Below are 26,421 nucleotides of genomic sequence, written 5' to 3'. Positions count from 1 at the left end.
CCCGAATTATGGAACTTTTGCTTAATATCCCGATTTGTACCCAAAAATGAACTCGAAATATGGCCCAGTTTTTACTCCCCAATGAATAAAGCCCAAATACCAAGGGCCCTACATATGAAGCTCCACATGGGCTAAGAGGGTACGCTGTAGTGGAGGTAATCTCCTAGATTAACTTGAGCTGCCTGCAGTTCTTTGGAGAGAACCGACATTGCACAGCACATACGCATTTTTGCACTTCACCTGCATCAAGACGCCTGGGATATGATCCTGCAACCCTGAGGCTAGCAGGCATAGCATGCCATAGCCCGTAAACCTAGCTAGTCAGTGTTCAAATGCTATCTAATGAGTTGATTGCCTTAGCAACTGGCCATGCTCTCTTGCAGCTCGCAGAAAGCGTTCAGCATATAGCTTTTTTAGCATATAGTTTTTAGTGCACTAGCACTTAGCGGCCATTCCCGTATTTAGCCATTGTGTATTTGTATGCTTGTTTGTCTGAAGCTTGCTTTGCGCAAGCTGCCACTGGGCTGTGGGGAACCTGCCTAATGGATTGCAAGTAAGGTGCACACCGAGGCAGTTAAATTAATGATTGGATGCGAGACTGCTCGAGAAGTGCAACCTTGGTCTCTCAAGCTCGACCGGTGGGAACATATATGCCACCACAGGGCAGCATAAATAGCAGAAAAACAAGAAAGCCTCGTATTCACACAGTAGAACATGTATTGCTATTGCAACTAGCTCGTCCTGTACTGAAACTTGAAACATCAGCCTGGGAGCTAGTTTTTAGCCTTACTGTCAGACATGCTGCGGTGAGCCTTTACCATCACATTGGCCACCGTGGGATCAAGTTGCGGGAAGTCAATGGGCATCTTTGCAGCGAGCGACGAGCGGCCACATTGGAGAAGAAAATCTCGAGTGTAGCACTTGTGCTTTGACTGCATGCCGCACGGTGATGAATCAGGAGCAGGAGGTTCTTGATCGGCTTGATCCAGGCTGCTTGACAACTCCTGCAAGCTCTCGATTGTCTTGCATCTATTAGTCCACAAAAGTGCACTATCATGATCCGGCATCTTGAAGCCAGTTTGCACTGGCAAGCTGTTTGTGGCATCATGCTGTGAAGCATGATTCAGTGCGTCAGTGGCTGTCATTGTATCAACGGCTTTAGAAAGCACCTGACTGTCTTGATTCAAGCTGCTTGACAACTCCTGTGAACTCTCGATTGTCTTGCATCTATTAGTCCACACAAGTGCACTAGCATGATCTGGCATCTTGAAGCCAGTTTGCACTGGCAAGCCGTTTGTGGCATCATGCTGTGAAGCATGGTTCAGTGCATCGGTGGCTGTCATTGTATCAAAGGCTTTAGAAAGCACCGGACTGTCTTGATTCAAGCTGCTTGATAATTCCTGTGAGCTCTTGGTTGTCTTATACTCCTCAGTCGAGAAAGGTTCACTAACGTGATCCTTGATCTTGTAGCTGGTCTGCACTGGCAATCTCCTTGAGTCATCAGACCATGTAGAAAGTTTCTGCGTAAGGATGGCTGAAAAAGGTACTTCATTGTCAACCAAGCTTGAAAGCTCTTCCGAGGTCCCAGGCGTTTTGAACGCCATAGTCTTGGTTGATGCGCCATTATGCAATGTCTCAAAGCTAGCCTGCGCCATCAAACTCTGCAGGGCACGCTTCAGTTTCTCGGCAGGTTCCAGTGTGTGAATAGTTGAAGAAGGTACCTGCATGGGGAAGCTTGAAAGTTCTTGTGAGCTCCTAGCTGTTTTGTGTTCTTTAGTCGCAGCTGGTGCACTAACATCATGCAATGTCTCTAAGCCAGACTGCGCCGGCAAGCTCTTCGTGGTGTTAGGCCATGGAACATGCTTCAATGCATTGGAGGCTGTCTTCTTGGCATCCTGCTTACAGGGCAGCATAGTTTCGAAGCATTGCATGGTTGCAGTGTGGTTGAGAAGTGACATATTTGGCTCAGCAGTCCAGATAGAACCTTGGTTCTGAAGTGGGCGAAGCTCGTCTGCTCTTTGTAGGTCATCCTTGCCTGCTAAAACACTCATCCTCATTGCATAAGGTTCACCATAACCTCCTACAACACATCTGTTCTTTTCCTTGCACAGCATTTCAGCAGCTGGAGTCATGGATGATTGTTCACCAGGAGGAGGGTGCACATCATCCATTTGTGGCCTAGCATTTCCAAAAGCTGTTCTCAGTTGGTTGACCACACTTCTATGCGAGCCAGTATGCTTTGGAACAGCAACTTTTTGCAAAGCTGTTTCTGTACGCTGCCCAGGTTCATTGCATGTATTGGGCAGCTTGATGTGCTCCAAAACTGTGCGAAGTTCTTTGCAGGCAGCAGCAGGGACGTTCATTGCCACTTCATTATTACAGGCAGGAGTCTGGACGCTTGCTGCCACTTCGTTGTCAGAATTTTTCAAGAGGTCGGAAAAATGGTCCTTAACTGCTCGAGCTGCAGTCCCAACAAGAACAGCATTCGCTCCAGTGATGCGAATAGAATCTCTGCCAACAGTAACGGTGCTGGTATATTCGAAAATATTAGAATCATCTCCACTGCAGCTGGGCACAAATAGAGGCTTCTGGAAATCATGACTGCTACCCAAGGCATCACTGGTCTCGTCCCATATTTCCTGTGCAAGAGACACAGTGCATTGGCTATTCACATCAGCCGGTGTTTTCGCTGCCGTTTTGGCTTTTTCAGCATGGCTTGAATTCTGCATCACCAAGTTCTTAAAAATTGGGTTTCCATTCCCGTGGTCACAGTTTGCTACAGCCATTTTATCCTTAGGAAGTCTCCAAAAAAAATCATTTACGGACCTGTCGAGGCTACCCAGGCTCCTCGGTGGCTCTCCAGGCTGCGGCGGCGCAGGCGGTGGTGGCACTGCTGGCGCGGTGGCTCTCCGCGGTCGAGACCTGGACACCTGGCGGGTAGTAACGTTCCTTGACTCGCTGCTCTCCGCTCCTCCAAGCTTCTGGCCACCGACGTCCGCTGCGTCATCGTCAAGCTCCCATCCCATGGCCCGCAGCTCGATCAGCTTGAGGATCTTCATACGCACGGCGTTGCTAAGCCTACTGTCGCGGCATGCGTCGCGCAGGAGGCCGAAGAACCTGTCCAGCTCCTCTTTGACGGTCTTTTCCAAGCTGGGTCCGCTGTCCTTCAATAGGTCACAGATGTTGTCGATCTCTGTCGGAGCACAAGAACCATGGTCATCTTCGGAAGCGGTTAACCCCGCAAGGTCCGTCTGTTGGTTGTCCGACAGCATGGTTGCGTCGGCTAGACTCTCAAAGGGTAACGGCAGAGCGTCTGAGCCGAAGCGTGCATGCAAACGACGTGGACGCTCGAGCTTACGCATGTCTTGTGAGCGCTTCGCAGCCGTCTCGGGGCAGAGTGGCATCTTCGAATGCTGCGACGAGTGGGATGGAACAGGCACAAGATTTGCGCGAGCGTGGCACCTGCAGCTGCACGATATGGCACGAACGCGCAAGAGACGCGAGCTCAAAGCACGCGTTCCGTGGTCGGTGCCCTAGTCCGCGACCCCATTGGCTAATTCTGCTGCCCAGCTGCTCTTTCGACGAGCTGTCATTGGCTCTTCGTCAATTTGTCCACAACATGACCGTGACTCAAAATAATAAAAAGTTAAATTATTCTGTTTTTCTCTTTGCCTCTCTCGCACTCTAATTTGTCAACGCACCGCAGTTATTGCGCCGATTATCCGATACGGACGCACAAGACGCGCAGACATGACCCACAGAAAACAAGAGGCCGTTAAACATATTGCGGGAAATCGGTACGACATATTTTTGATTGCGGCATTTTCAACAATAAAACAAACATGCAGACTTAATGTCGCAACAATCTGCTCTCGAGAGCAGCGACAGAAGCAAGCTTGCGCACGCGGTTATGAAGCGTTATTTTCAACCTTAGCGCGTATGGGCGAAAAGCTTTTGTACTAAAATTAGCTGATAATGTCACGACCGTTGCGTTCGCCAGGGTTACAAAAGAATATGGGTAGAACGCTCAAACTCGCCATGTGAATGCAGTTACCATGCAAACGAATCGCCCCGCCACCTCACAGAAGTTAGTCGCTTCGTTGTTGGAGGGGGAATCAGCTCTAATTTCTGCTGCAAGTACGATGGTTGAATGGCAAGTGACGGCCGGGCGCCACAAAGCCTGCAGTTTTTTTTTCTTTAAAATTTTTTCTTTTATTAATTGAAACGTCATATTTAGGGAAGCATGCCCAGCAAAAAAAAAAAAACAAATGGCTGTTGTTTAGCTCTGGTTAACCATGTTGAATTGCGAAAGCTTCGTTTCCTTGGCACGTCGTCTACGCAGTGTCTCATTCCGACGCTCTCGAGAACTCAAACCGGTCTCTTCCGCAGTTGGAGTCACTCCGGGACGTGGCACTTCTAGCTGCATCTTATTCGTAACGACGCTTCTCGAGTCGCGCGGCGCATTCTTCTGGCGTCTCTTGGCCCGTTGTCTCTTCCTCGCTTCGTTCTGTCGTGGTTGCGTCTCTTTCGATATCTCCATAACGACTACAATACACTGGTGCTGGTGCTGACAGGAAGCCGAACCACGCTCGACGATGCTGAAAGTAGGGTTGTTGAAGGATAGCCCCAAGTGGGGAAACGATCTCGGCGTGATGTCGGCCTTATGTAAGAAAGCCGACCAAAATTGCTGGGGCCGACCTTGCTGAATAGCCTGGGCCGAGGTTTGGGATTGACATATAGGTCATCCAAACCCAAGCAACCACATATCCACTGGACGGCCGGCAAAGGTCCGTTGCGGATATTGCGGACGTCCGCTGAACATCCGCAAACAGCCGGTGGACGTCCGGTGGGAGTCCAAAGGTATACGTTTGTCTCGCCGTCGGACGTCCGTTGCCGGATCTTTCTCAGATATTTGCATATATGGTGCATGCATGCTTTTTTCACCCCCGCGAGGCAATAAAATAAAAAAGACAGTTCAATGTACAGCAGGCATATTTTATTGTTGATGTACATAAACAGAGGAGTGGCTTATATTCGTAAAATATCTGACTTCAGGTATGACAAGCTTGGAAAGAGCACCCATAATCTTCCCACCCACAGAATTATCTGAAAAGACAAAGCAACAAACATCAGTCTTGTCAAACTCGTACAAAAATGTAGTAGCCTAAGTAAACATCAACCAATTAACAGAAGTGTTTACAGAGCACTCCTATTACATATCAAGTCGTCAAGCAAGCATTTTACGCCAAAAATTTATAGCCTATAAATGAACGTAGAAAGAATAAGTATACTGACATTAAAATTTAGGTGTGTAGAATAACTTTTACATCATGCATGTTTTCTTACTGATACTGCTATCACTAGACAATGACACTGTTTTACCAGATAACACCAAAGGAAGCTGAATGGCACTTGATGTACTGAATGTCAACTGCTTCAAATACAGTGCGACAGGATTACAAATGCATTTATGTATTCAACAAGTCTCGGAGCACAGCCAGTAGCAACAATGCTATCTTCACGTCGCCGCGGAAAAACGTCACACAGGAAATAGTGAAATAGCACTCATTTTTCAACACATAAAACATGACATGAAAAGTAGTAAATGAAGTAGGTATAAAAAACTGTGGAACTGATTATGATGAAAAGATTTTCAGCAAAAAGTGCACCTAAATCAGATTATCTACAGCGATGGTAGAAAGTGAACTGGCCCAGTATGTCACACATTTTGCGCGGCAAGAATGTGACGTTCGCAGCTAACAAAGAAGCCACCACCTCGTGCTTTCAACCCCAGTCTCTTACGAATGAATGCTATATGATACTGCAGCATTGTCCAAAAGTAATTTTCAAGCAGTGTACTACTCACCTTCATAGGCAACCACCTATGGCATTCACAATAAGCCTTCTTTCATCCAAAGTCGGCGCAGTATGGCATTCCAGCGTTCCAGAAGAGCTTCAGGCGCTTCCTGCGTCTTTCGAATTGCTCAAGTGCCACACCACTTTTGTCCATAGACCAAACAAAACCACGCTTTGGTAATAACAAAGATATAAAGCAGCACCACGCTACACACCAAAACGACAACGGCGCTACGGCGCCGCAATGTTGACTGTTGGATTGGATTGCACTAACCGCAAACTGACATACATGATGACGATGACAGGAGTATTTGGCGGTAGTTTTGAATTTACGAATGCTTTCATTGCAAGTTTAACGCACAAAGTGGACATGATGTCGCACAATTTCGATAATTTGTAGAGGTATTATAAACTTAGAATTAGTAACTTAGATGCTTCAAAACTGTGCAACACCTGCTTCCACCCTTGAATTTTTTTGGGCCATTGGCGGCCCTTGCACTACAGAATGTATTGTGGAATCGGTCCAATTTACAAACGTATTCGCGTTAAACCCTGTAGCTGATGCAAAAAAAATTCATGGAAGCAGCTATGCAGTTTGAATTAATGCGATTTCGAGCCCACTTGCCCAAAAAATTCAAAAAATTTATTTCCGCGATAAGTCTTTCTCAATAAAAAGAATACAAAATATACATGCACGAAAGGCGCAAATTTTCTGTGCGAAATATAAAAACGTCCATACTCATATCCTGGGAAAATACTCGGCCGTACATACCTCGGACGTACCCTTCGTCTCTCATGCGGATATACAAAACCGGACACTGCTCGTACGTCCGATGAACGTATGGATAAGTATATCCGAAGCCGGATTCTGTTCGTACGTCCGACGGACGTCCAATCTCGTCACAGGACGTTTGGATCTAGTTCGGACGTCCGACGGATATCTGTGGTTGCTGGGGAAGGCCGACTTGGTGGGGCCTACCTTAACGGCCGACGTGTCGTCGTTGGGCCGAGATACTGCCAACCGCCATCCGAGCTGATGTTCACGCCGCCATGTAACCGTCCCGATGTGCGTCCAAGGTCGAGCGATTGCGTCAGCCCAACTACTCCTCAATTGCTGATACACAGTCGGCCCTAGGTACGCCAGATATATGCTTAGGAACGTTTTCCCGACTACAAGCCAATCGTTTTACTGGAACCCGCCTACATGTGGATGGGCCCCTCATGCAGAATATGGTCATTTATTAAACGTTTTGTATTACCTTGCCTTTCTAGGAGCTGTCTTAATTGGCAGCATGTAACCAAGCAAATTAGATGGCTGTAAGGAATAAAAATGTGTGGATCAATATCGCTCATAGATTTCACACAACAGAACACACATGATTTGAAAATGCAGAATGTTTATTGGCATGTGTAGATAATATACAAAGCTCATGTGCATTATTCAAACCTTTGTAAACCAGCAGTGTAATGAGCAACACTTGCAATGGTGTTCACATTCCAAACTATACTTGCTAGTGCTTTATGCAAATAGAAAATATAAGCTGATGCATCCTAAAAAGAGGCCGAGGCAAGCACGACAATTTCTCCTGAATAAAATAATTATTTCAGAGTGCAGTGAGGAAATACACCACAAAAAAGAAACCTAGTAAAAAATGGCCTGGCTTAGCTAAGGTTAAGCCTAGGATGCGAAGCATAATAGATTTGTGAAAGGGTATAGCCTGGTGACACTTGGTTATACTTGGTAATGCTTGGATACACTTGGTTTATGCTTGGTAATGCTTGGATATACTTGGTAATATCTAAGTATTGCCGCGCGGCGACCGCGCGAGTTGAGCCCCGTTTCTCCACAGCTGGCGTGACGTCAGACCACGTGCTCGGCTGCAGCGCCCCTAGCGGGAGGAGCGGGAGTTAGCCTTGGTGGTCGCGGCCGCGCCAGGCTGGGCTATGGTTGAGCTAAGTAGTGTCCCTATTATGCTTCGCATAAAAATACTTGCTGATTAGAAAACTTAAACCTGATCCATGAGTTAGCTGTAAAGTTCCATGTTAGCACTGCTAGCTATTAAACCTTCAACAAGGAAATATTTTTCTGCAATAGGATCAGGCAGCTTACAAAGCATAGAAAAGGCATCCATCAGATGGAAACTATCCCAGTGCTACTTACAGGCTACATTAACTTCCGCGTAATCTTTTAAATGAGCATAATCAATAACAGTAGCATAAAATTATCAGGTAATAGTATCTCACACACATTTCTAAAAATTCAGCAGTCAAAAAAGTCTATTGCTTAGACGAACAACTGGCGTAACAAAGCATTCATGCACTAGTTGCTTTAAAAAAGCAGAGCAAGAAAAGCTCAAGATACCACAGATTTTGAATTTTTATCTGCAAAGGTGCCGATGCAGTACTGAGCGTACATGTTTACATTGTGGAGAAACTGGGTGCATTTTTTGTGCCCATTTCTTAACCTCTTCCACTAAATTCACAGCAGCAAGTGTTTAAGTCATAGACGCCAAAATTTTCAGTGTATTTTTGCTTTTGAATGTTGCACAAGACATTAGTTAACATGAATTACCATGGAAAATTTGCCAACACTCATTATCTAATCTATAATTTAGTTTGTTCTTCCAAGCAGTTCCGATTTCAGCAGTCTAAACACGGTTGCGATATCACAAGTGAGCATCCGTTCACGCCGAGCCATACAATAAGTGCAAAGTAATAAGCACTTGGATGAATGAAAAAGACAAAGCAGTGGTTATACTGCAGTGCTTGTATGCCTCACGTGATATCATACCCTTTGTGGCGTCACAACTATCGTGTGGTAACTGAAACTGAAAGCACAGAAGAAAAAGATTTCAATTAAAAATTGCCCGCTGACAACTCCGCTAGATGAGCTGGTGCAGCAACGACGCGATGCTCGCCGTCTAAAGTCAGCCTTACACTCACAATTAACGTGTGCACTCAGAGCATATGCTTCATCGGACTCTATTCTACAGCCGCCCCCGCCAGTTCTTCCTCCCTGGCGTTTTGTGCAGCTAAGCGACAACAAACCAACTGATCTACGTCGGCCATCTACCCGCGCGGCATCGTCGTTTCGCTACCGAATTACAGAGCAAGACACAATCTGCAGCATGGCTCCATCGTTCCCAACAAACACAAAACCTCCTAGAAATCTCCCAGAAATATCACATCGGGACATTTGGAATGTCCCCAGGAAGTTCTCATTTTTCACGAAGACGTCCAAAAAACGTCCCCACAACTTGCCATGTCCAAAAAGTTGTACGTCCCAGGGACAGCCCCAAAAGGTTATTGCTAGATTTCTCAGCTCTGGCTCAATAAAATTATTTCTTCTTTTTCATGCAGACTTCAGGCATCTAAGCGCACATATGTTCCATATTTCTGGCACATGCTTACGTTACAGGTGGTGTAATACATCTGTCAACTCGCGTGAATGCTTGCTGGCTAGACCATTCAGACTTACCTGTTTACATGAAATGTGCTTTACAAAGGTGAAAATTTGGGTTGGTTGGTGCATGATCTTGTGACGGGAGCAGCGCAGCACGAGACAAAGAGAGAGGCGGGACACGACGCTGAATAACAACCAACTTTTTAATGCACGTTCGTCGAATATAAACATCTCGCTCGTATAAGAAGGAAAAAAAGAAGCATGAAAAACGCATAAAATGTACACGTGGTGAAATATTAAGACATCGCACGCAGATAATCAATTTCTCTGTCACGAAGCGCTATTGAAGGTATGCAGACGCATATGTCGCTCTTTGGTCGGATGTTGAAGGCTTCTTCAATCTCCCTGGTCCGTTGATCAAAATACGACGGGATGACCATTGTGTTGATAAGCTGCGGAGCGCATTCATGCTCTCTGCAATGTTTTGCTAATTCACTGCTGATGGCGCTGTCGAAGCCGTTTATTCAAACAGCGCCCTGTTTGACCAATGTATGTGCGTCAGCATGACAGAGGTATTTCATAAACCCCGCTTTTCACACATTTCACATTTTTTCAGGTGATTTTTCTTGCATTAATTTTTGTCTTTGCTCGCTGTTGACTTTGGCGCACAGGCTCCTTAACTTGTTGGGTGCTGACATGAGCACCTTTACACCAGCTCTTGCTCTTACCCTTTTGAGACTGTGGGAAATGCCATTAATGCAAGGAATGACCGCGTACGGCTTCCTTTATTCTGATGTGGTTGCGACATATTTTCTGCCTCTAGGTGCTTGCAGAATCCCTTCTGCGACAGTGGATAGCAGTCTCGTCGGGCAAACTGCTGCTTTCAGCCGACGGTTCTGGGTGTCAAAACTGCCTTGAACCTCATGATGACACGATCTTGTCAATGCGACTCTCATTGCTGTTTTTTTCTACCCCCGCTTGATAATCTTGGAGTGCGCAGATGTGTAGGGGATCAGTCCCTTCTAGCTTCGTGGTCTGTACCGCCAGCATACGTGAGCGCCTAGAAAGGCTAGCGTCAAGTCAAGAAGTCGGATAACGTTGTTTTCTGGGAGTTCATTTGTTATATCTAGTCCTAGTCTTCTAGTCCTTAGCAAAAGTAGCAATGAGAGCCGTATTGACGAGATCCTGTCATCATGAAGTTCGAGGCAGCTTTGACGCCCAGAACAGTCGGCTGAAAGCAGCAGTTTACCCGACGAGACTGCTATCCAGTGTCGCAGAAGGGATTCTGCAAGCACTTAGAGGCAGAAAATATGTCACAACCACATCAGAAGAAAGGAAGCCGTACGCGGTCATTGCTTATATTAATGGCATTTCCCAGTCTCAAAAAGGTAGCCGCAAGAGCTGGTGTAAAAGTGCTCATGTCAGCACCTATCAAATTAATAATAATAATAATAATTGGTTTTGAGGGGAAAGGAAATGGCGCAGTATCTGTCTCATATATCGTTGGACACCTGAACCACGCCGTAAGGGAAGGGTAAAGGAGGGAGTGAAAGAAGAAAGGAAGAGAGAGGTGTCGTAGTGGAGGGCTCCGGAATAATTTCGACCACCTGGGGATCATTAATGTGCACTGACATCGCACAGCACACGGGCGCCTTAGCGTTTTTCCTCCATAAAAACGCAGCCGCCGCGGTCGGGTTCGAACCCGGGAACTCCGGATCAGTAGACAAATTAAGAAGCCTGTGCGCCAAAGTCAACAGCGAGCAAAGAAAAATCAATGCATGAAAAAGCACCGGAAAAAAAAAACATGTGAAATGTGTTAAAAGCGGGGTTTAGGAAATACCTCTCTCATGCGGACGCACCTGCATTGGTCAAACAGGGCACTGTTTGAATGAATGGCTTCGAGAGCACAAAATATCCCTAAAGGGCGCCATGAGCAGTGAATTAGCGAAACATTGCAGAGAGCATGAATGTGCTCCGCAGCTTATCAACACTATGGTCATCCCGTCGTATTTTTATCAACGGACCAGGGAGATTGAAGAAGCCATCAACGTCGGGCAAAAGAGCGACGTATATGCGTCAGCATACTTTCGATAGCGTTTCGTGACAGCGAAATTGATTATCTGCGTGCGTTGTCCTAATCTTTACCATGTGTACATCTTATGCGTTTGTCATGCTTCTGTCCTTTCCTTATTGCACGAGCGAGATGTATATATTCGATCGAACGTGGATTAAAAATCTGGTTGTTAGTGAGCGTTGATTCCCGCCTCTCTAATTTCAGTTTATTAGATGTGTTCTTTGTATTTAAATGAATACAAACAGGAGATGCATACGTGTGCACCATTTAACACACAATGTACGGAGCACTACGGCACCAGGAAGTAATAATGGTCAAAATTTTCTCTAGCTCTGAGGAATCTGAAAAAAATGGAGCAATAAAAACATAATACAGGCTGAAGGTTGATGCACCTTAAGCAAACATTCTTAAGGGTACAAAAGCATATATACACACGCAAAAGCAAACGCATATAAAGAGAAACCTGGGTGCCAAAAGAAAAGACAATATGGGCGTACGATACAGATACGCAGTTTCAAGTTACGGATATTCTGCAGGGTGAAACCTCCCTCTCGCTTTGCCTCTCGCACGAGCCTCGGAGTAATCTTGAGCGTGTTACCAAAACAGGAAAAAAATTAATTCTAGGAGGCGAAAATAAAAAACGAGCATAAACCACATACTTTGACGACGTTGCCAACAGAAACTCGGGGATGAAATGAAATGCTGCAACTATATATATGAGTTCAACGAAGCCTTCTGTCCTGCGCCTTCTCACGGCACAGCAAACGCTCAAACATACGCGTTACATCCTCGTTACACCCGCGTTTTATTTTCCTGTGACTAAGTGTGGAGATAAGACTGCTTGGAGCTGGATGGAAAGGGGGTACGTCTTGAGGTAGGAGCCCTGGCTCGCCGCACTCATGGTACAGCAGAACACGTGTGCGGCACAATACGGCGTGGGAGGCGAGATCAAGGTGATCAAGGCACAAGTAATCCGGTAGGGGTGGGTTGGGAGTCAGCGACGCGAACACAACACAAACTATACCGCTGCGACAGGACGGCAATGTAGGTAGAGCAGGTTAATCCATGGGCACTCGCAGCAAGAGTCTGGTGGGCTTCCGAAGATCTCTCCCGCCTATGACCGCAGTGGACGGCCACGCTGCCACCAACAACACACCACAATCGTCGTCGGCACTGAGTGATGCAGAGTGCGCGCTAGGAGTTGCCCATTGCCTTGAAATCCGCTGCCGCGGCCGAACTACGCCTGTAAGAGCGCCATTATGGTGTAGGGCCGTGAAGCTGTGCAAAAGACTTGCGACGCGCCGCTGCACCAGTTCCAAAAGGAATTATGTGGGCACGCCGAGGTGCGCGGGAAAGCTGCCATGAATCCGCAGCTACGAAGTTCACGACAGCCCAGTGATGAGAGCAAGAGATGCCGCGCGCTGGGGCTTGCGCGCGAGCGGCTAGGGGCTGCGCGAATAAGTGTGCGCAAGATGGCTTCCGTCCAGCGAGGAAGCCGGGCGATCGACGGGAGGCCCATTACTGCGCCTCTGCTAGACAGCGGCGCAACGAGTACTGGTGGTAGTTGTAGATGCCTGCAGGGACCCCCGCACCGTGCTGGAGTTCGAAACACTATTGAAGACCGGCACGTTGGTGACCGCCGCTCCCGGCGATGCGATGAAAAGGCAGACCGCCGTCGCCTGCTTGTCTGCAGCATGGAGCCGACGGCCCACGAGAGAGATGCGGGGTGAACTGCGCTTCCTTCGGCTGTTCGAACAAAACTGTCTGATCTCTCAAAACGGCGAGTGCAAGCGCAAAACCTTCTCTCCCCGTAGCTTTTGGCGCCAGGGAGAGAGAAAATGGAGCGAGGAGTCAATTTGTATTTCTTGTTGAAAAGCATTGGTCCCAAAACGTTCTCCCAGTTACCTTTCTGTGACCAAAATGCTAGTTGTTTTTGTTTCTGCTTTACACCCTCGAAAAAACGTTTCTAGGACATTAGTGGGCGCACTTCCCTTTTGCTTGTGTTTCTATGTCCTGCCTCTACGGCCTGGAAATGTTCGATAAATGTTGTATTGGAGCAGGGACATTCCATCCTTTCTGGGCGCTCCTGGGGAGGTACGTTGTTTGCTGGGTTATGTACGTTGACGCAAGCATCCAGGCCTGCGAAACAACGGCAGACTACGCCAGGTGTACCCCCCTGCGTGAGACATCATTTTAACGTGTTTATTTCAAGCATAGCACGCGATTAACACGCCGTAACACGCCCGCTAGGGCCATGCACCGGCAGGTGTACCTGCCTGCGCGAGACATCACACGCCAACTGAGTTGCGTGAATGCGCGCATATCGAGTCTATTTCAAGTATAGCATGGTACCGCCTGCGCGAGACATTATTTTCTAACATGACAACTGAGTTGCGCGATTTCCTTTCGTCAGGAGAAACCAGTTAGACAACCGCCACAGACGTGCTCTCTCGCTTGGCGAACAGACGACGGCCGCTCCAAACTGCGCTACTCTAACGAGCTTGGCGGTTCCGGCGCGATGGCGAGAGCGAAGCAAGAACGTGAGAGAGGGGGGTATGCTGGCCACACTGGGTTTGACCTTATAGTCTGGCAACACTGGGAATTTTGTAGTCTGGCAACACTGGCGCGACAGACGACGGGGGCATCTCACGAAACCCTACCAAAAAAAAATGGCATGTTGAAGTATCGTGGCTCCGTTACAAGGCCAGGTGTCGTTACAAAAGGCTGCGGTTGCCGTGGCGGCGAGAAAAGTTCGTGCGCTGGCATGGCTGCGGCGTTGCCAACGAGCAGCTGCGCGGGAAAGTGCAATGGCGGAGGTAGGACGCAAGAGGCTGCATCTGGGGCTGCCTGAACCCTCGCAGTAGGAGGCGAGGCACAGAACTGAACACCAGTCGAAGCACACATCAAAGCTTCAGAAGTCAAACTGATCGAAGCAACTGGCGCCGAGGCAGGTCTGGGTGCTTGCATGGGCAAGGCTGGGCGAGCGTTTTCCAGGCATGCTGTGAAGCGCTGAATTCCTCTCTCGACTCGGTAGCGTCGGTTCCGCGGCGAATGAGCTCTGTCTGAATGAACTGTGAGCTGAAGCACGCAACGGTGGCGGCGTCGACTTCGGCATGGCGCTTACTTGGTGGCAGCAATGAAGTAGACAAAGGCGGCGGCTAGACAGGCATGGCGCGCATGACGGGAGCGGCGGCACGGCGTGTTCGAACGGCGAGGCTAAGTTCTCTGGTCGACTGCGCCAAATGTGAGGGCGTTGCTGGGGCGAGATGACCGGAGTGGAGGCTTGAGGAGTTTTACGGCAGATTTTAGCGCTGTCAACACATTGTCAACCCATAAAAACACTGGTCCAGAGCGCGATAGCACGGCTCGAGGTTTCCACAAGTTCACGGCATGGCGAAAGGCTCACAACTGCTCCGTCGACCGAATGGTCCAATGGCGCAAAGCGGGAACGGCTGGAACCACGAGAGAGGGATAGATAGGTAGGTAGACAGATACTTGAGGCCTTGCCCTTTGTAACGGGCGGGCGCCACTAGTTAGGGCACCCGGACCAAAAACAAAAAAATGAGATGAAAGCGCACAAGGAGAGAAAGAAAAATAAAACGCACAAGAAAAGAAAAAAACACGCAAAGGCTAAAATCAGGAGGTGGGGGTTCGCTCATCGACCTCGTTCACGTCCGACTCTTCGGTTTCGCGCGGTTAGACACAGTGCTCCACCAAAGAGTTCGTCGACGCTTGGTTCGCAGCACCCCCTCGTTCTTGTCCTTGGAGCTGTCTCCTTCGTTGTCCACAGCAGGACCGTGAAACCCGAGCACCTGTGGTGCCCTCTGTCGGCATCGGATGGAGTCTCTGGCACGACATCACCAGGTGCTCGATGGTCTCCTCCGCGTCGCCACACGCTCGGCATAGTGCTGCCTGTGCTTCTGGTGGTGTGTCGAAGCGACGGTGGTACACCAGTGTTCGCAGCGCTCCGGCACGGGCCTAAAACAGCAGTGTGCTACCCAGGCCGTTGTCAAATATCTTTTCGGGCCCGATGCTGTTCTTGCACTCGCGGCACAGCCAGTGTCGGTTTTCCGGCGAGCGCCTGCAGCCATTGGCGATTCTCTTTTTCCTGGACCCGTCTCCTTGCCTCCTGTTTCCATGCCGTTGCCGATTCGGCACTTATGGGTGTCTGGAAACGTCCATACTTGCCTTCTATCCTGTGGAGGCGCTTCGCCCATGTAGTGCGTAGGCATGTCGCAGCGAGGTATTCAAAGACCCGCCTTGCCCATCGGTTGCGGCTCATGAACTGGAGTCGACCGCGGTACTCCAGCTTGCTGCATGCCTCCCTTGCCTCAAAACTAGACCATCCCAGGTCGGCTTGAATAGCCGCATTGGCCACCCGTCCATGACATCTGACTGCAGTGCGGCCGACCTCTGTCTGCGCTCTACCCAATTCCTGGTGGCTGGTGGAAGGCAGAACACCGCGTTGGCGAATGTGAGTCCTGGTACGTGCGCGAGCTTCCAGAGGTCGCGGACCATGATGTACTGGTGGCACCCCCCCCCCCCCCCAGGCACCGACGTCGGAGGGTGCACTGCACTCGGAGTGCAGATTGACGGACCTTGGCCTCGTGCAGCCTGAACATGTCAGTCTCAGCACACAAATTTATGCCCAGGTATTTATACGATATGTCGACTGTCTGGGGCTCTTCAGGGATGCTGGCAAGGTGTCGCCATCGGTCATACAGCTAACGAAATGGAACTTAGCTAGCTGTGCTAGTGGGGCTGACACCTCACACCGCCATTTCCCTGCCACCGCTGGCTGAACTTTTGCTTGGCTTGGACTCGTGGTGGAGAGAAGTGATCACCACGTTATTGAAATGAAGATTAAGATTGTAAAATCGGTTTTCATTCCGAAAGCAATACTTTTGGCAGCGTATTGAAGCGCACATCGAAATTTTGTATGCTGCACTTTCTCTCCATCGCAATCATTTGCAAATTGCATTAGTTTTGGCCGTGTAGCAGCGCGCAGAAGAAATGACAGTAAGTCGAATTAATGTGATTCGATGAGGATTACATTAAATTTCCCGTATGGCCTGAGACTCCGTTTTGGGTTTCTGCTCTGCCATCAAAAGGTATTAGTGGGAGGGAGATTGGTCAGTCCCTTGCCATTGTATTCTTTTCAGGGAAGCAGAGAGGGGAAGAGAATGGGCCCTTAATTTGCGTTAACCTGGACCAGCTTTCCAAGACGCGCTTCTGTTGACAAAGGGACAATGGTGCCTTCCCCCCACCAGTACCTTGCTTGACTTGCTCTTCCCGTTCGCACCCCTGCTCTGAACACAAAAGCTAGGGGAGAACAGGAGCTTATCCACATTCATTGTGGATAAGCTAGAGAAGCTGAGGGTAGACAGCTGGGCAAGTTGTTTGCATTATTATGGAACGTGGTACCAGCGCAAGGGACAAGGAGAAAAGAAGACAACACTGGAGTTCGTGTTGTCTTCACCTCTTGTCCCTTGCCCTGGTACCATGTTCCATAATAAATCTAGAGAAAAGTGTTGGTGGGAAGAGGGCACCATCTAGTCCTATAGTGTCAGCGGAAATTTTGTATTCACTGCAAATCCTTTGGACAACTTTCTTCGCCTATTCCTTTTCGAAGAATGCCGTCTCCGGCTGTGCATGTATAAAGAGCTTTTTGGGTGGCAAAACGTCCTTGAAGGGGTCATTCCACGCCAATCGCACCAGCGCTTGCGTTCGACCCTATTCCATTTCGTCCAAAAATATTTGTGGCTTTTATTGAGCGGTCAAAGGCAATTTTCCCTAATATCTGGCGGGAAAAAATTTCCCTTCATATGACATCGCCTCAAATTTTATAGACTATTGCAAAACTATGTGGCCATAAAAAAATCATAATGAAATGTCTATTTTCTTTTCTTCCTCCAAGAATTTTTGTGGACAATGATACGAGCTGTATTTTCTATCATGTGTCAAGAGTCGAGACATTGCCTGCACAAGGTAGCGTTTTTCGTCGTTCGTTCTTCTAGCTCGAAACGCTCCATTTTGGAAATGGTTTTGAACAGTTCACGCGACATTCGTGAGCAATATAAAACTTTTCACAGACTCGTCATAACATGCACTACATGGCAAAAATGTTTAGACAAAAATTAAACTGAATAACGTTCAGAAAAAATGCCAAAATTGCGAAGAAGTGCAGTGTGCTGCGTATTCAGACGAAAATATTATACTGAAGAGCTCACTGCAAAACGCTATTCTTCTAATAGTTGGTTTATTGTTATTTTTCTCAACAACTTCTGTCGAGGTATTTTTTGTTTTAGTCGAGAAAAAAATTGAAGTTGAGCGCCGGTCATGGTTTCCCCATGCTGTCACTTCTCTGCAGAACACAACCTCGGCTCTGTCCAGGCTGCTCTTTTGTCCGTGTACTCACGTGCTCAGGCGTTGCACATACACTCTGAGCGGCATCACGCTTCCCGCTTGCTGTGCTTACGAAAGCCGTACTCTGCGAGGCGAGGAAGAAATCAAGCGACTCGAGGGGACGATGCCAAAAGCGAAAATGATCGCCTGGGGACACCAGAGTCTTGCCTCTGCGAATGCCTTCGCGGTCACTGTTCTCTACGTATGCGGAGCCTAGGCGAAGATGAAACAGTCATACTCATGGAATTTGCAGAAAATTAGTTTCATTGTTCAAGATGCTTCAAGAATAATTGTTCAAGAGTCTTACCACTGGGTCAACACGCAGCCCACGTACACCCAGTTGAAGTACATGTCCGCCCAGAATCCGCAGTGGCTATTTCTGTGAATTGTGCACGGTTTTTTGCAGCTCGAACACAACACTGCTGCTGCGGCAACGTTTCATGCATACGTCGTGAATGTTTTGTAGAGTGTTTCGTAGAGAGATCTTCCTCAAGTGCGAAAAACCTATTACTTCTCGAACAGGGCAGCCTCCCAGCATAAACTTTCTTAACCTTTGCTACCCCGTAAATGATTTTATCATACTGACTGAGTGGAACTTTTCCGCAGCTCCTCACGGCCAGGGCGCTTGCGATGGCGTTGGCGGCACGATAAAGCGCCTTTAGCATCAAGAAAAAGCCTGCAAAGACCTTACCAGAGACGCTTCGAGACACCACGTCATTTTTTCGATTGGCAGATGGTAACATGAAAGGTTATTGAGACCCCTGGGTTCCAGAAAGCGCAGTTCAAGAAAAAAAGCCCAACTTGAACACGGGAACGGCTGTGTCGCTGAAAACCACACGGGCATTGCATTGCTTTAAACCCGACACTCTCAGCACTGTTCTCGCTGGAGTCACAAATTCTTCTCAGAAACACAGTAGTTTTACATACCTAGTAAAGTTCGTCCCACCATCCATGAATCCGGCACCATCTACTTTGAGCCATGCGAGAGCACAAGCGCAGTTTTTATTTCGAAGTTGGTAAAGCGTCCATTTTATTAAGGTACGAAGTAAGAACGCCGTGACCCGCCGCGGTGGCTCAGTGGTTAGGGCGCTCGACTATTGATCCGGAGTTCCCGCGTTCGAACCCGACCGCGGCGGCTGCGTTTTTATGGAAACAAAACGTTAAGGCGCCCGTGTGCTGTGTGATGTCATTGCACGCTAAAGATCCCCAGGTGGTCTAAATTATTCCGGAGCCCTCCACTACGGCACCTCTATCTTCCTTCCTTCTTTCACTCCCTCCTTTATCCCTTTCCTTACGGCGCGATTCATGTGTCCAACGATATATGAGACAGATACTGCGCCATTTCCTTTCCCCAAAAACCAATTATTATTATTCCCTCCCTCCTTTATCCCTTTCTTTACGGCGCGGTTCGGGTGTCCTCCGAGATATGCGAGGCGGATACAGTGCCATTTCCTTTCCTCAAAAACCAAACAAGTGAGCCGACGGCGTTCATAGAGTTCATTGGCGTTGACAACTTTGCAAAGGCTGTTCATTTTCCCGAAAGGAAAGGCTCACAACCAGCTCCGTGGGTCAGTGGAGACCTCAATCTCGCTTTCATGTGCGTGGCGTTGGTGTCCAACTGCAAAAACCTGCTTTGGTTGTGTTCCGCACACTGGATAGGCAGTGCGCCTTCTCTGCCACCCTGGACGGTGGCATGCAGTTAATGGTTGATCGCCAGATTGATCACCAAATGAACGCTGCGGCCTAGCTATTGCTGCAGAGCCGCATGTCACCCACAAAGGTGTCAGCGCTAATGCATTCAGGCCACATCTCTCTCTCTCTCTCTCTCACCACCGCCACATGTATCAAAGCACGAATGAGGCGTCCGCATATCCAGGGGGTCAGTTATGCATGCGCCCTTCCTTTGCTCAAAGCCATCGCCGTCTAGAACATTGTCAACGCCAACGCCAATGAACACAGCGAACGCCGACATCTTTCGCTTTGTAAATGCTGGATTAGCTGAGCTAATCCACATTAATTTTTTTTTTTACGAATTCGCTTTTTTTCACTGCGAAATGCAAAGTTGCGTCTAATTCTCAAGTGCTCTGGCTCTGGTGGAGTACTACTATTATTATTTCGGGCGCGTTAATTAATTACCGTGCGGGCATATAACTGATAGATCACTTCAACACCTATAGCTCTAGCTCATAACAGCCACATAGAAGGGTAATACTAATGAAGGCCTAGTGAACGCGCAGCCATCTCTTCGTTCGGTCTCTATAGCCACAGAACTATATAGCTACAAATTAAGAACAAAACTTTATTCGTCCCGAAGCATGTATCATTTCAATCCATACTGCGTGTAAATTAATAATAATAATAATAATAATAATAATAATAATAATAATAATAATAATAATAATAATAAATTTATTATCATTATGCAACGCCACAAAAATGAAGCCTAGATGCCGAGAGATGTTGCCGTTGCTGTTTTGAGCGCATATGGTGTAACAGAATGACACATACAATGTCTAAAATTACTGCTTAGTCCACCATCCGTGTTCTATCCGTCAGTTTGCCCTAGCGAAAATGTTCTTCCCTCTTTTTGTTCTCAATTAGCACATCACTCATCAACCAACCTCAGAACTATAATGCGGTGTAAAGTTTGAAAGACGCTTAAATCCTGTTCCTTCTTCCAATCCCAGGAACTCAAAAAATCACGAGGGCGATTAAGTCTGCTTACGTGCAGGAATGCGAAAGCATTGAACTTTCTAGAACGCGGGTTTTTTTCCACGGCGCCTGTAGGCATAGCATTCTTTTCATTTGTTTTTATTTTGTTTATGTTTCTTCAATATCAATTTTATTTTTAGCTTTCTATTATTTTAGTTCTATTTTAATTTTCTTTAGTTTCGTGGTTTTTATTTTTACTACGTACCAATTAGTGCCTAATCTACTAATTACTAATCACCCATTACTTAACAACTGCTAAGCGCAAATGGGTTATACAGATTTCGCGGACGGACGGACGAACAAAAATGAGCCATTAAAGGCTTTCGCCTTAAAGTCATGCTAGCTGAGCACCGCTACGATCGGCTGTCTTTGGAGCCACGTGGGACGAGCTCGCTTCTTCGAAGACGGGAAAGTCGCTTCTCGCAGCAAGACGCCGTTCATATCAGATCGCTGCATTCCTTCGAGGTTCCCCCCTTCTGCAATATCCAAGGGGTGCTGGTTTTGCTTGAATGTATTAAGCCGCCCTTGTCTTCCAGAGAAAGCCAGCTATTATTTAGATGGCATCTTCCAAGATAGTGGCGATAAAGGACTTCCCTGAAACTGATAAGGGTGGTCACTTTCTGAAACCTCCATTGGACGGGTGGGGAAAGCTGCTTCCTGGAACGAAAACCTCCTAAAAGGGGCACCAAAAAAAAACTAGTTTCCGCTCTTAAGAAGCAATGTAGAACTCGTGTAATGGCATCACACGAAAAAGTGTAACCTTCGCTGCAGTTCACATCCCCGCTGAAATAACAATTTTACATTGGCATTCCTCCAGACGAAGCGCTACTGCGTGACATCACCATCACTGCTTTGTGGCAGCATACAGCCTGTAGCTGACAGAGAACACGATTTGGGAGCAGTGTGATTCATATCACCTTTTCTTGTGTCCGATAACGTGCTGTTTTCTAAACAAATTCATTATTCAGCCGGCAGCCGAAACGTCGTGAAGCGGCTAACAAGGACGCGGTTTTCTGTTGCCGATAAATGCAGTCGTCAATTGCATATATTGTCAATGAGTAATCAGTGACCATTTCCACCACCGAAGCTTATTCTAGTGCATTCCTCCCATTACTAACGCAGGACGGACTTTTTTTCACAATTAAACTCTGCATCCAGCTGCGCTGGACGTGCCCATGGAGGAAGGTAAGCTCTGCCTGCGGAGTGCGCTTCAAGATGGAGGACGCCTTAGCAGACGACGCGTTCCACCGATATTATTTTACAAGCTTGGCGAACGCAACATCCGCGACATAACAAACTTGTAGTACAAAAGCTTTCTGCCCGTCCAGTAATGTAGACAAAAACACAATGGACCATTTGCAGAAATGCGTAAGTCAGCTTCTGCGCAAGGCTTGTTTTCCAACCAAAAGCTCTCGTTAAGCATATAGCTTTTCCATTCCTCTGCTGTGGTGGCTATGTGGGTGCAGTGTTTCAGTGATAACGAGCTCACCGGTTCAACGTCGGTTCTGGCAGCAACCTTTTAGCCAGTTTTTATTGCAGTAGCACTTAGTGGCCATGCCCGTATTTAGCCATTGTGTATTTGTCTGCTTGTTTGTCTGAAGCTACCTTTGTGCAAGTTGCCACTGGGCTTTGGGGAACCTGCCTAATGGATTGCAAGTAAGGTGCGCACCGCGGCAGGTGGCAGTTAAATTAATGATTCGTTGCGATAGTTAAATTAATGATTGGTTGCGAGAGACTGCTCGAGAAGAGCAACCTTGGTCTCACAAGCTGGACCGGTGGGAACACCTGCCACCGCAGGGAAAATTTGCATCACCACTGCACAGGACTGATAAAACTCCCAGGGACCTATGAATTAAACCGGAGAATGACCAATTTCACATACATGAGCATTAACCCATTCATCATCAGCAGCAGCCAGAGTACGCACGCTGCAGGACACAGCTAAGCCTCTCGCATTTATCTCCAATTAATCCAGTCCTCATTATTTCAACACCAGAACCAAAGGGAAAAACAAAGTGCTACTGACATTGCATAGCACACGAGCGCCTTAGCGTTTCGCCTCCATCGAAACACGGCCGCCACGGTTGGGTTCGAACCCGGGTACTCCGGATCTGCTACTGATCTGGCGTACCTGGTTTGAAATCCGACCGCGGCGGCCGCGTTATGATGGAGGCGAAACCCTAAGGCGCCCGTGTGCAGTGGGATGTCAGTGCACATTAAAGATCCCCAGGTGATCGATACCCAGGCGGTCGAAATTATTTTGGAGCCCTCCACTAGGGCACCTCTTTCTTCCTTCCTTTTCTCAGTCCCTCCTTTCTCCCTTCCCTTACAGCCCAGTTCAGGTGTCCACCAATATGCAAAACAGCCCCTGCGCCATTTCCTTTCCACAAAAAAAGATTTTCAGTTTTCAACACGTGGATACCAAATCAACAATCAAGAACCCCAGTGGTTGAAATCGTTCCAAAGCCCTCCACTACAATGAGCATTACCACTATAAATGCCCATTAACCTATTAGCCCCATGCTTTCAATGGAAAGCAAAAGAAGGAAGTTATTTTTTTACTGCAAACAAACCTAAGAGCAGCTCTAGGTAGCATTTTAAAATGCATAAATAGCAGAAAAACAAGAAAGCCTCGTATTCACACACTAGAACATGTATTGCTATTGCAACCAGCTGGTCCTGTACTGAACCTTGAAACATCAGCCTGGGAGCTAGTTTTTAGCCTTGCTGTCAGACATGCTGCGGTGAGCCTTTACCATCACATTGGCCACCGTGGGATCAAGTTGCGGGAAGGCAATGGGCATCTTTGCAGCGAGCGACGAGCGGCCACATTGGAGAAGAAAATCTCGAGTGTAGCACTTGTGCTTTGACTGCATGCCGCACGGTGATGAATCAGGAGCAGGAGGTTCTTGATCGGCTTGATTCAGGCTGCTTGACAACTCCTGCGAGCTCTCGATTGTCTTGCATCTATTAGTCCACAAAAGTGCACTATCATGATCCGGCATCTTGAAGCCAGTTTGCACTGGCAAGCTGTTTGTGGCATCATGCTGTGAAGCATGATTCAGTGCATCAGTGGCTGTCATTGTATCAACGGCTTTAGAAAGCACCTGACTGTCTTGATTCAAGCTGCTTGATAATTCCTGTGAGCTGTTGGTTGTCTTACACTCCTCAGTCGAGAAAGGTTCACTAACGTGATCCAAGATCTTGTAGCTGGTCTGCACTGGCAAGCTCCTTGAGTCATCAGACCATGTAGCAAGTTTCTCCGTAAGGATGACTAAAGAAGGTACTTCATTGTCAACCAAGCTTGAAAGCTCTTCCGAGGTCCCAGGTGTTTTGAACGCCTTAGTCTCGGTTGATGCGCCATTATGCAATGTCTCAAAGCTAGCCTGCGCCATCAAACTCTGCAGGGTACGCTTCAATTTCTGGGCGGGTGCCAGTGCGTGAATAGTTGAAGAAGGTACCTGCATGGGGAAGCTTGAAAGTTCTTGTGAGCTCCTAGTTGTTTTGTACCCTTTAGTCCCAGCTGGTGCACTAACATCATGCAATGTCTCTAAGCCAGACTGCGCCAGCAAGCTCTTCGTGGTGTTAGGCCATGAAACATGCTTCAATGCATTGGAGGCTGTCTTCTTGACATCCTGCTTACAGGGCAGCATAGTTTCGAAGCATTGCATGGTTGCAGTGTGGTTGAAAAGTGACATATTTGGCTCAGCAGTCCAGGTAGAACCTTGGTTCTGAAGTGGGCGAAGCTCGTCTGCTCTTTGTAGGTCATCTTTGCCTGCTAAAACACTCATCCTCATTGCATCAGGTTCACCATAACCTCCTACAACACATCTGTTCTCTTCCTTGCACAGCATTTCAGCGGCTGGAGTCATGGATGCGTTGCGTTCACCAGGAGGAGAGTGCACATCATCCATTTGTGCCCTAGCATTTCCAAAAGCTGTTCTCAGTTTGTTGACCACACTTCTATGCGGGCCAGTATGCTTTGGAACAGCAACTTTTTGCAAAGCTGTCTCTGTACGCTGCCCAGGTTCATTGCAGGTATTGAGCAGCTTGATGCCCTCCAAAGCTGTGCGAAGTTCTTTGCAGGCAGCAGCAGGGACGTTCATTGCCACTTCATTATGACAGGCAGGAGTCTGGACGCTCGCTGCCATTTCGCTGTCAGAATTTTTCAAGAGGTGGGAAAAGTGGTCCTTAACTGCTCGAGCTGCAGTCTCAACAAGAACAGCATTCGCCCCAGTGATGCTAATAGAATCTCTGCCAAAAGTAACGGTGCTGGTATATCCTAAAATATTAGAATCATCTCCACTACAGTTGGGCACAAGTAGACGCTTTCGGAAATCACGACTGCTGCCCAAGGCATCACTGGTCTCGTCCCATATTTCCTGTGCAAGTGGCACAATGCATTGGCTATTCACATCAGCCGGTGTTTTCGCTGCTGTTTTGGCTTTTTCAGCATGGCTTGAATTCTGCATCACCAAGTTCTTAAAAATTGGGTTTCCATTCCCGTGGTCACAGTTTGCTACAGCCATTTTATCCTTAGGAAGTCTCCAAAAAAAATCATTCACGGACCTGTCGAGGCTACCCAGGCTCCTCGGTGGCTCTCCAGGCTGCGGCGGCGCAGGCGGTGGTGGCACAGCTGGCGCGACGGCTCTCCGCGGTCGAGACTTGGACAGCTGGCGGGCAGCTACGTTCCTTGACTCGCTGCTCTCCGCTCCTTCAAGCTTCTGGCCGACGACGTCCGCTGCGTCATCGTCAAGCTCCCATCCCATGGCCCGCAGCTCGATCACCTCGAGGATCTTCATACGCATGGCTTTGCTCAGCCTACTGTCGCGGCATGCGTCGCGCAGGAGGCAGAAGAACCTGTCCAGCTCCTCTTTGAAGGTCTCCTCCAAACTTGCTCCGCGGTCCTTCAATAGGTCACAGATGTTGTCGATCTCTGTCGGAACACAAGCACCATGGTCATCTTCGGAAGCGGTTAACCCCACAAGGACAGTCTGTTGGTTGTCCGACAGCATGGTTGCGTCGGCTAGACTCTCAAGGGCTAACGGCAGAGCGTCTGAACTGAAGCGTGCATGCAAACGACGTGGACGCTCGAGCTTACGCATGTCTTGTGAGCGCTTCGCAGCCGTCTCGGGGCAGAGTGGCATCTTCGAATGCTGCGACGAGTGGGCTTGGAACACAAGCACAAGATGTGCTCGAGCGTGGCACGTTCTGCTGCACGATGTGGCACGAACGCGCAAGAGACGCGAGCTCAAAGCACGCGTTCGGTGGTCGGTGCCTTAGTCCGCGACCCCATTGGCTAATTCTGCTGCCCAGCTGCTCTTTCGACGAGCTGTCATTGGCTCTTTGTCCATTTTTCCACTACACGACCGTGACTCGAAGTCATAAAACAAGTTAATTTTTCTGTTTTTCTCTTTGCCTCTCGCAATCTTAATTTGTCAACGCACCGCAGCTGTTGCGCCGATTATCCCATACGAACGCACAAGACGCGCATAAATGATCGACAGAAAACAAGAGGGCGTTAACCGCTTTGCGGAAAATCGGTATGACATATTTTGGATTGCGTCGTTTTCAAAAACAAGCATGCAGACTTAATGTCGGAAGAATTTGCTCTTTGTCAGAGGAGCGAGACAGGCTGAGTGGGAGAACCTGCTGGAGAACTCAGGGAGCGATCACCACATAATAAAAATCACACTAGAGGCGGAAAGGATCAAAAGGAAAATGGGATCAGCCCACATTACAGACTGGGATGCATTCCGAGACAGCAGCAGACAAATAAAGGACAAAATCACCTCGATCGAGGACTGGAGCGAGAAAATCAGACAAATACAGGAGCGACATACGCAAGAAATAGACAGGACGGAGACCACACCGGAAGTGGACCCTAAACTTCTCAGGCTATGGGAGGCGAGACGTGGGCTCACGAAGAGATGGAAAAGACAGAAACTAAACAGAAAGCTGAAGAAGAAAA

The 26,421-nt window shown here is 48.0% G+C and overlaps 1 protein-coding gene and 1 long non-coding RNA gene across 2 annotated transcripts; both read right to left on the bottom strand.

Moving 5' to 3' along the window:
- Positions 1–756: 756 nt before the first annotated feature.
- On the bottom strand, positions 757–25,649 carry LOC144097826 (uncharacterized). Its single transcript, XM_077630450.1, has 2 exons — positions 23,174–25,649; positions 757–3,533 (listed from the first exon to the last, which is right to left on the bottom strand). Exons 1-2 carry the CDS (start codon positions 25,595–25,597, stop codon positions 774–776), a joined length of 5,184 nt encoding a protein of 1,727 aa, XP_077486576.1. The 5' UTR covers positions 25,598–25,649; the 3' UTR covers positions 757–773.
- On the bottom strand, positions 4,975–6,225 carry LOC144099336 (uncharacterized). Its single transcript, XR_013307385.1, has 2 exons — positions 5,867–6,225; positions 4,975–5,106 (listed from the first exon to the last, which is right to left on the bottom strand). It is a non-coding gene; the product is annotated as an uncharacterized LOC144099336 (long non-coding RNA).
- Positions 25,650–26,421: the final 772 nt, after the last annotated feature.

The sequence above is a fragment of the Amblyomma americanum genome, chromosome 7 (genome assembly GCF_052857255.1).
Source record: "Amblyomma americanum isolate KBUSLIRL-KWMA chromosome 7, ASM5285725v1, whole genome shotgun sequence".
In the NCBI taxonomy this organism is placed as follows: Eukaryota; Metazoa; Arthropoda; class Arachnida; order Ixodida; family Ixodidae; genus Amblyomma; species Amblyomma americanum.
This window is presented reverse-complemented; position numbering and strand designations above follow the sequence as displayed.

Coding starts and splice junctions, on each gene's coding strand:
- LOC144097826 (XM_077630450.1), bottom strand. CDS start 25,597: ATGCCACTCTGCCCCGAGACGGCTGCGAAGCGCTCACAAGACATGCGT. Junction 3,534..23,173: donor GCAGCATGTCTGACAGCAAG/GCTAAAAACTAG, acceptor GTCGCGGACTAG/GGCACCGACCACGGAACGCG.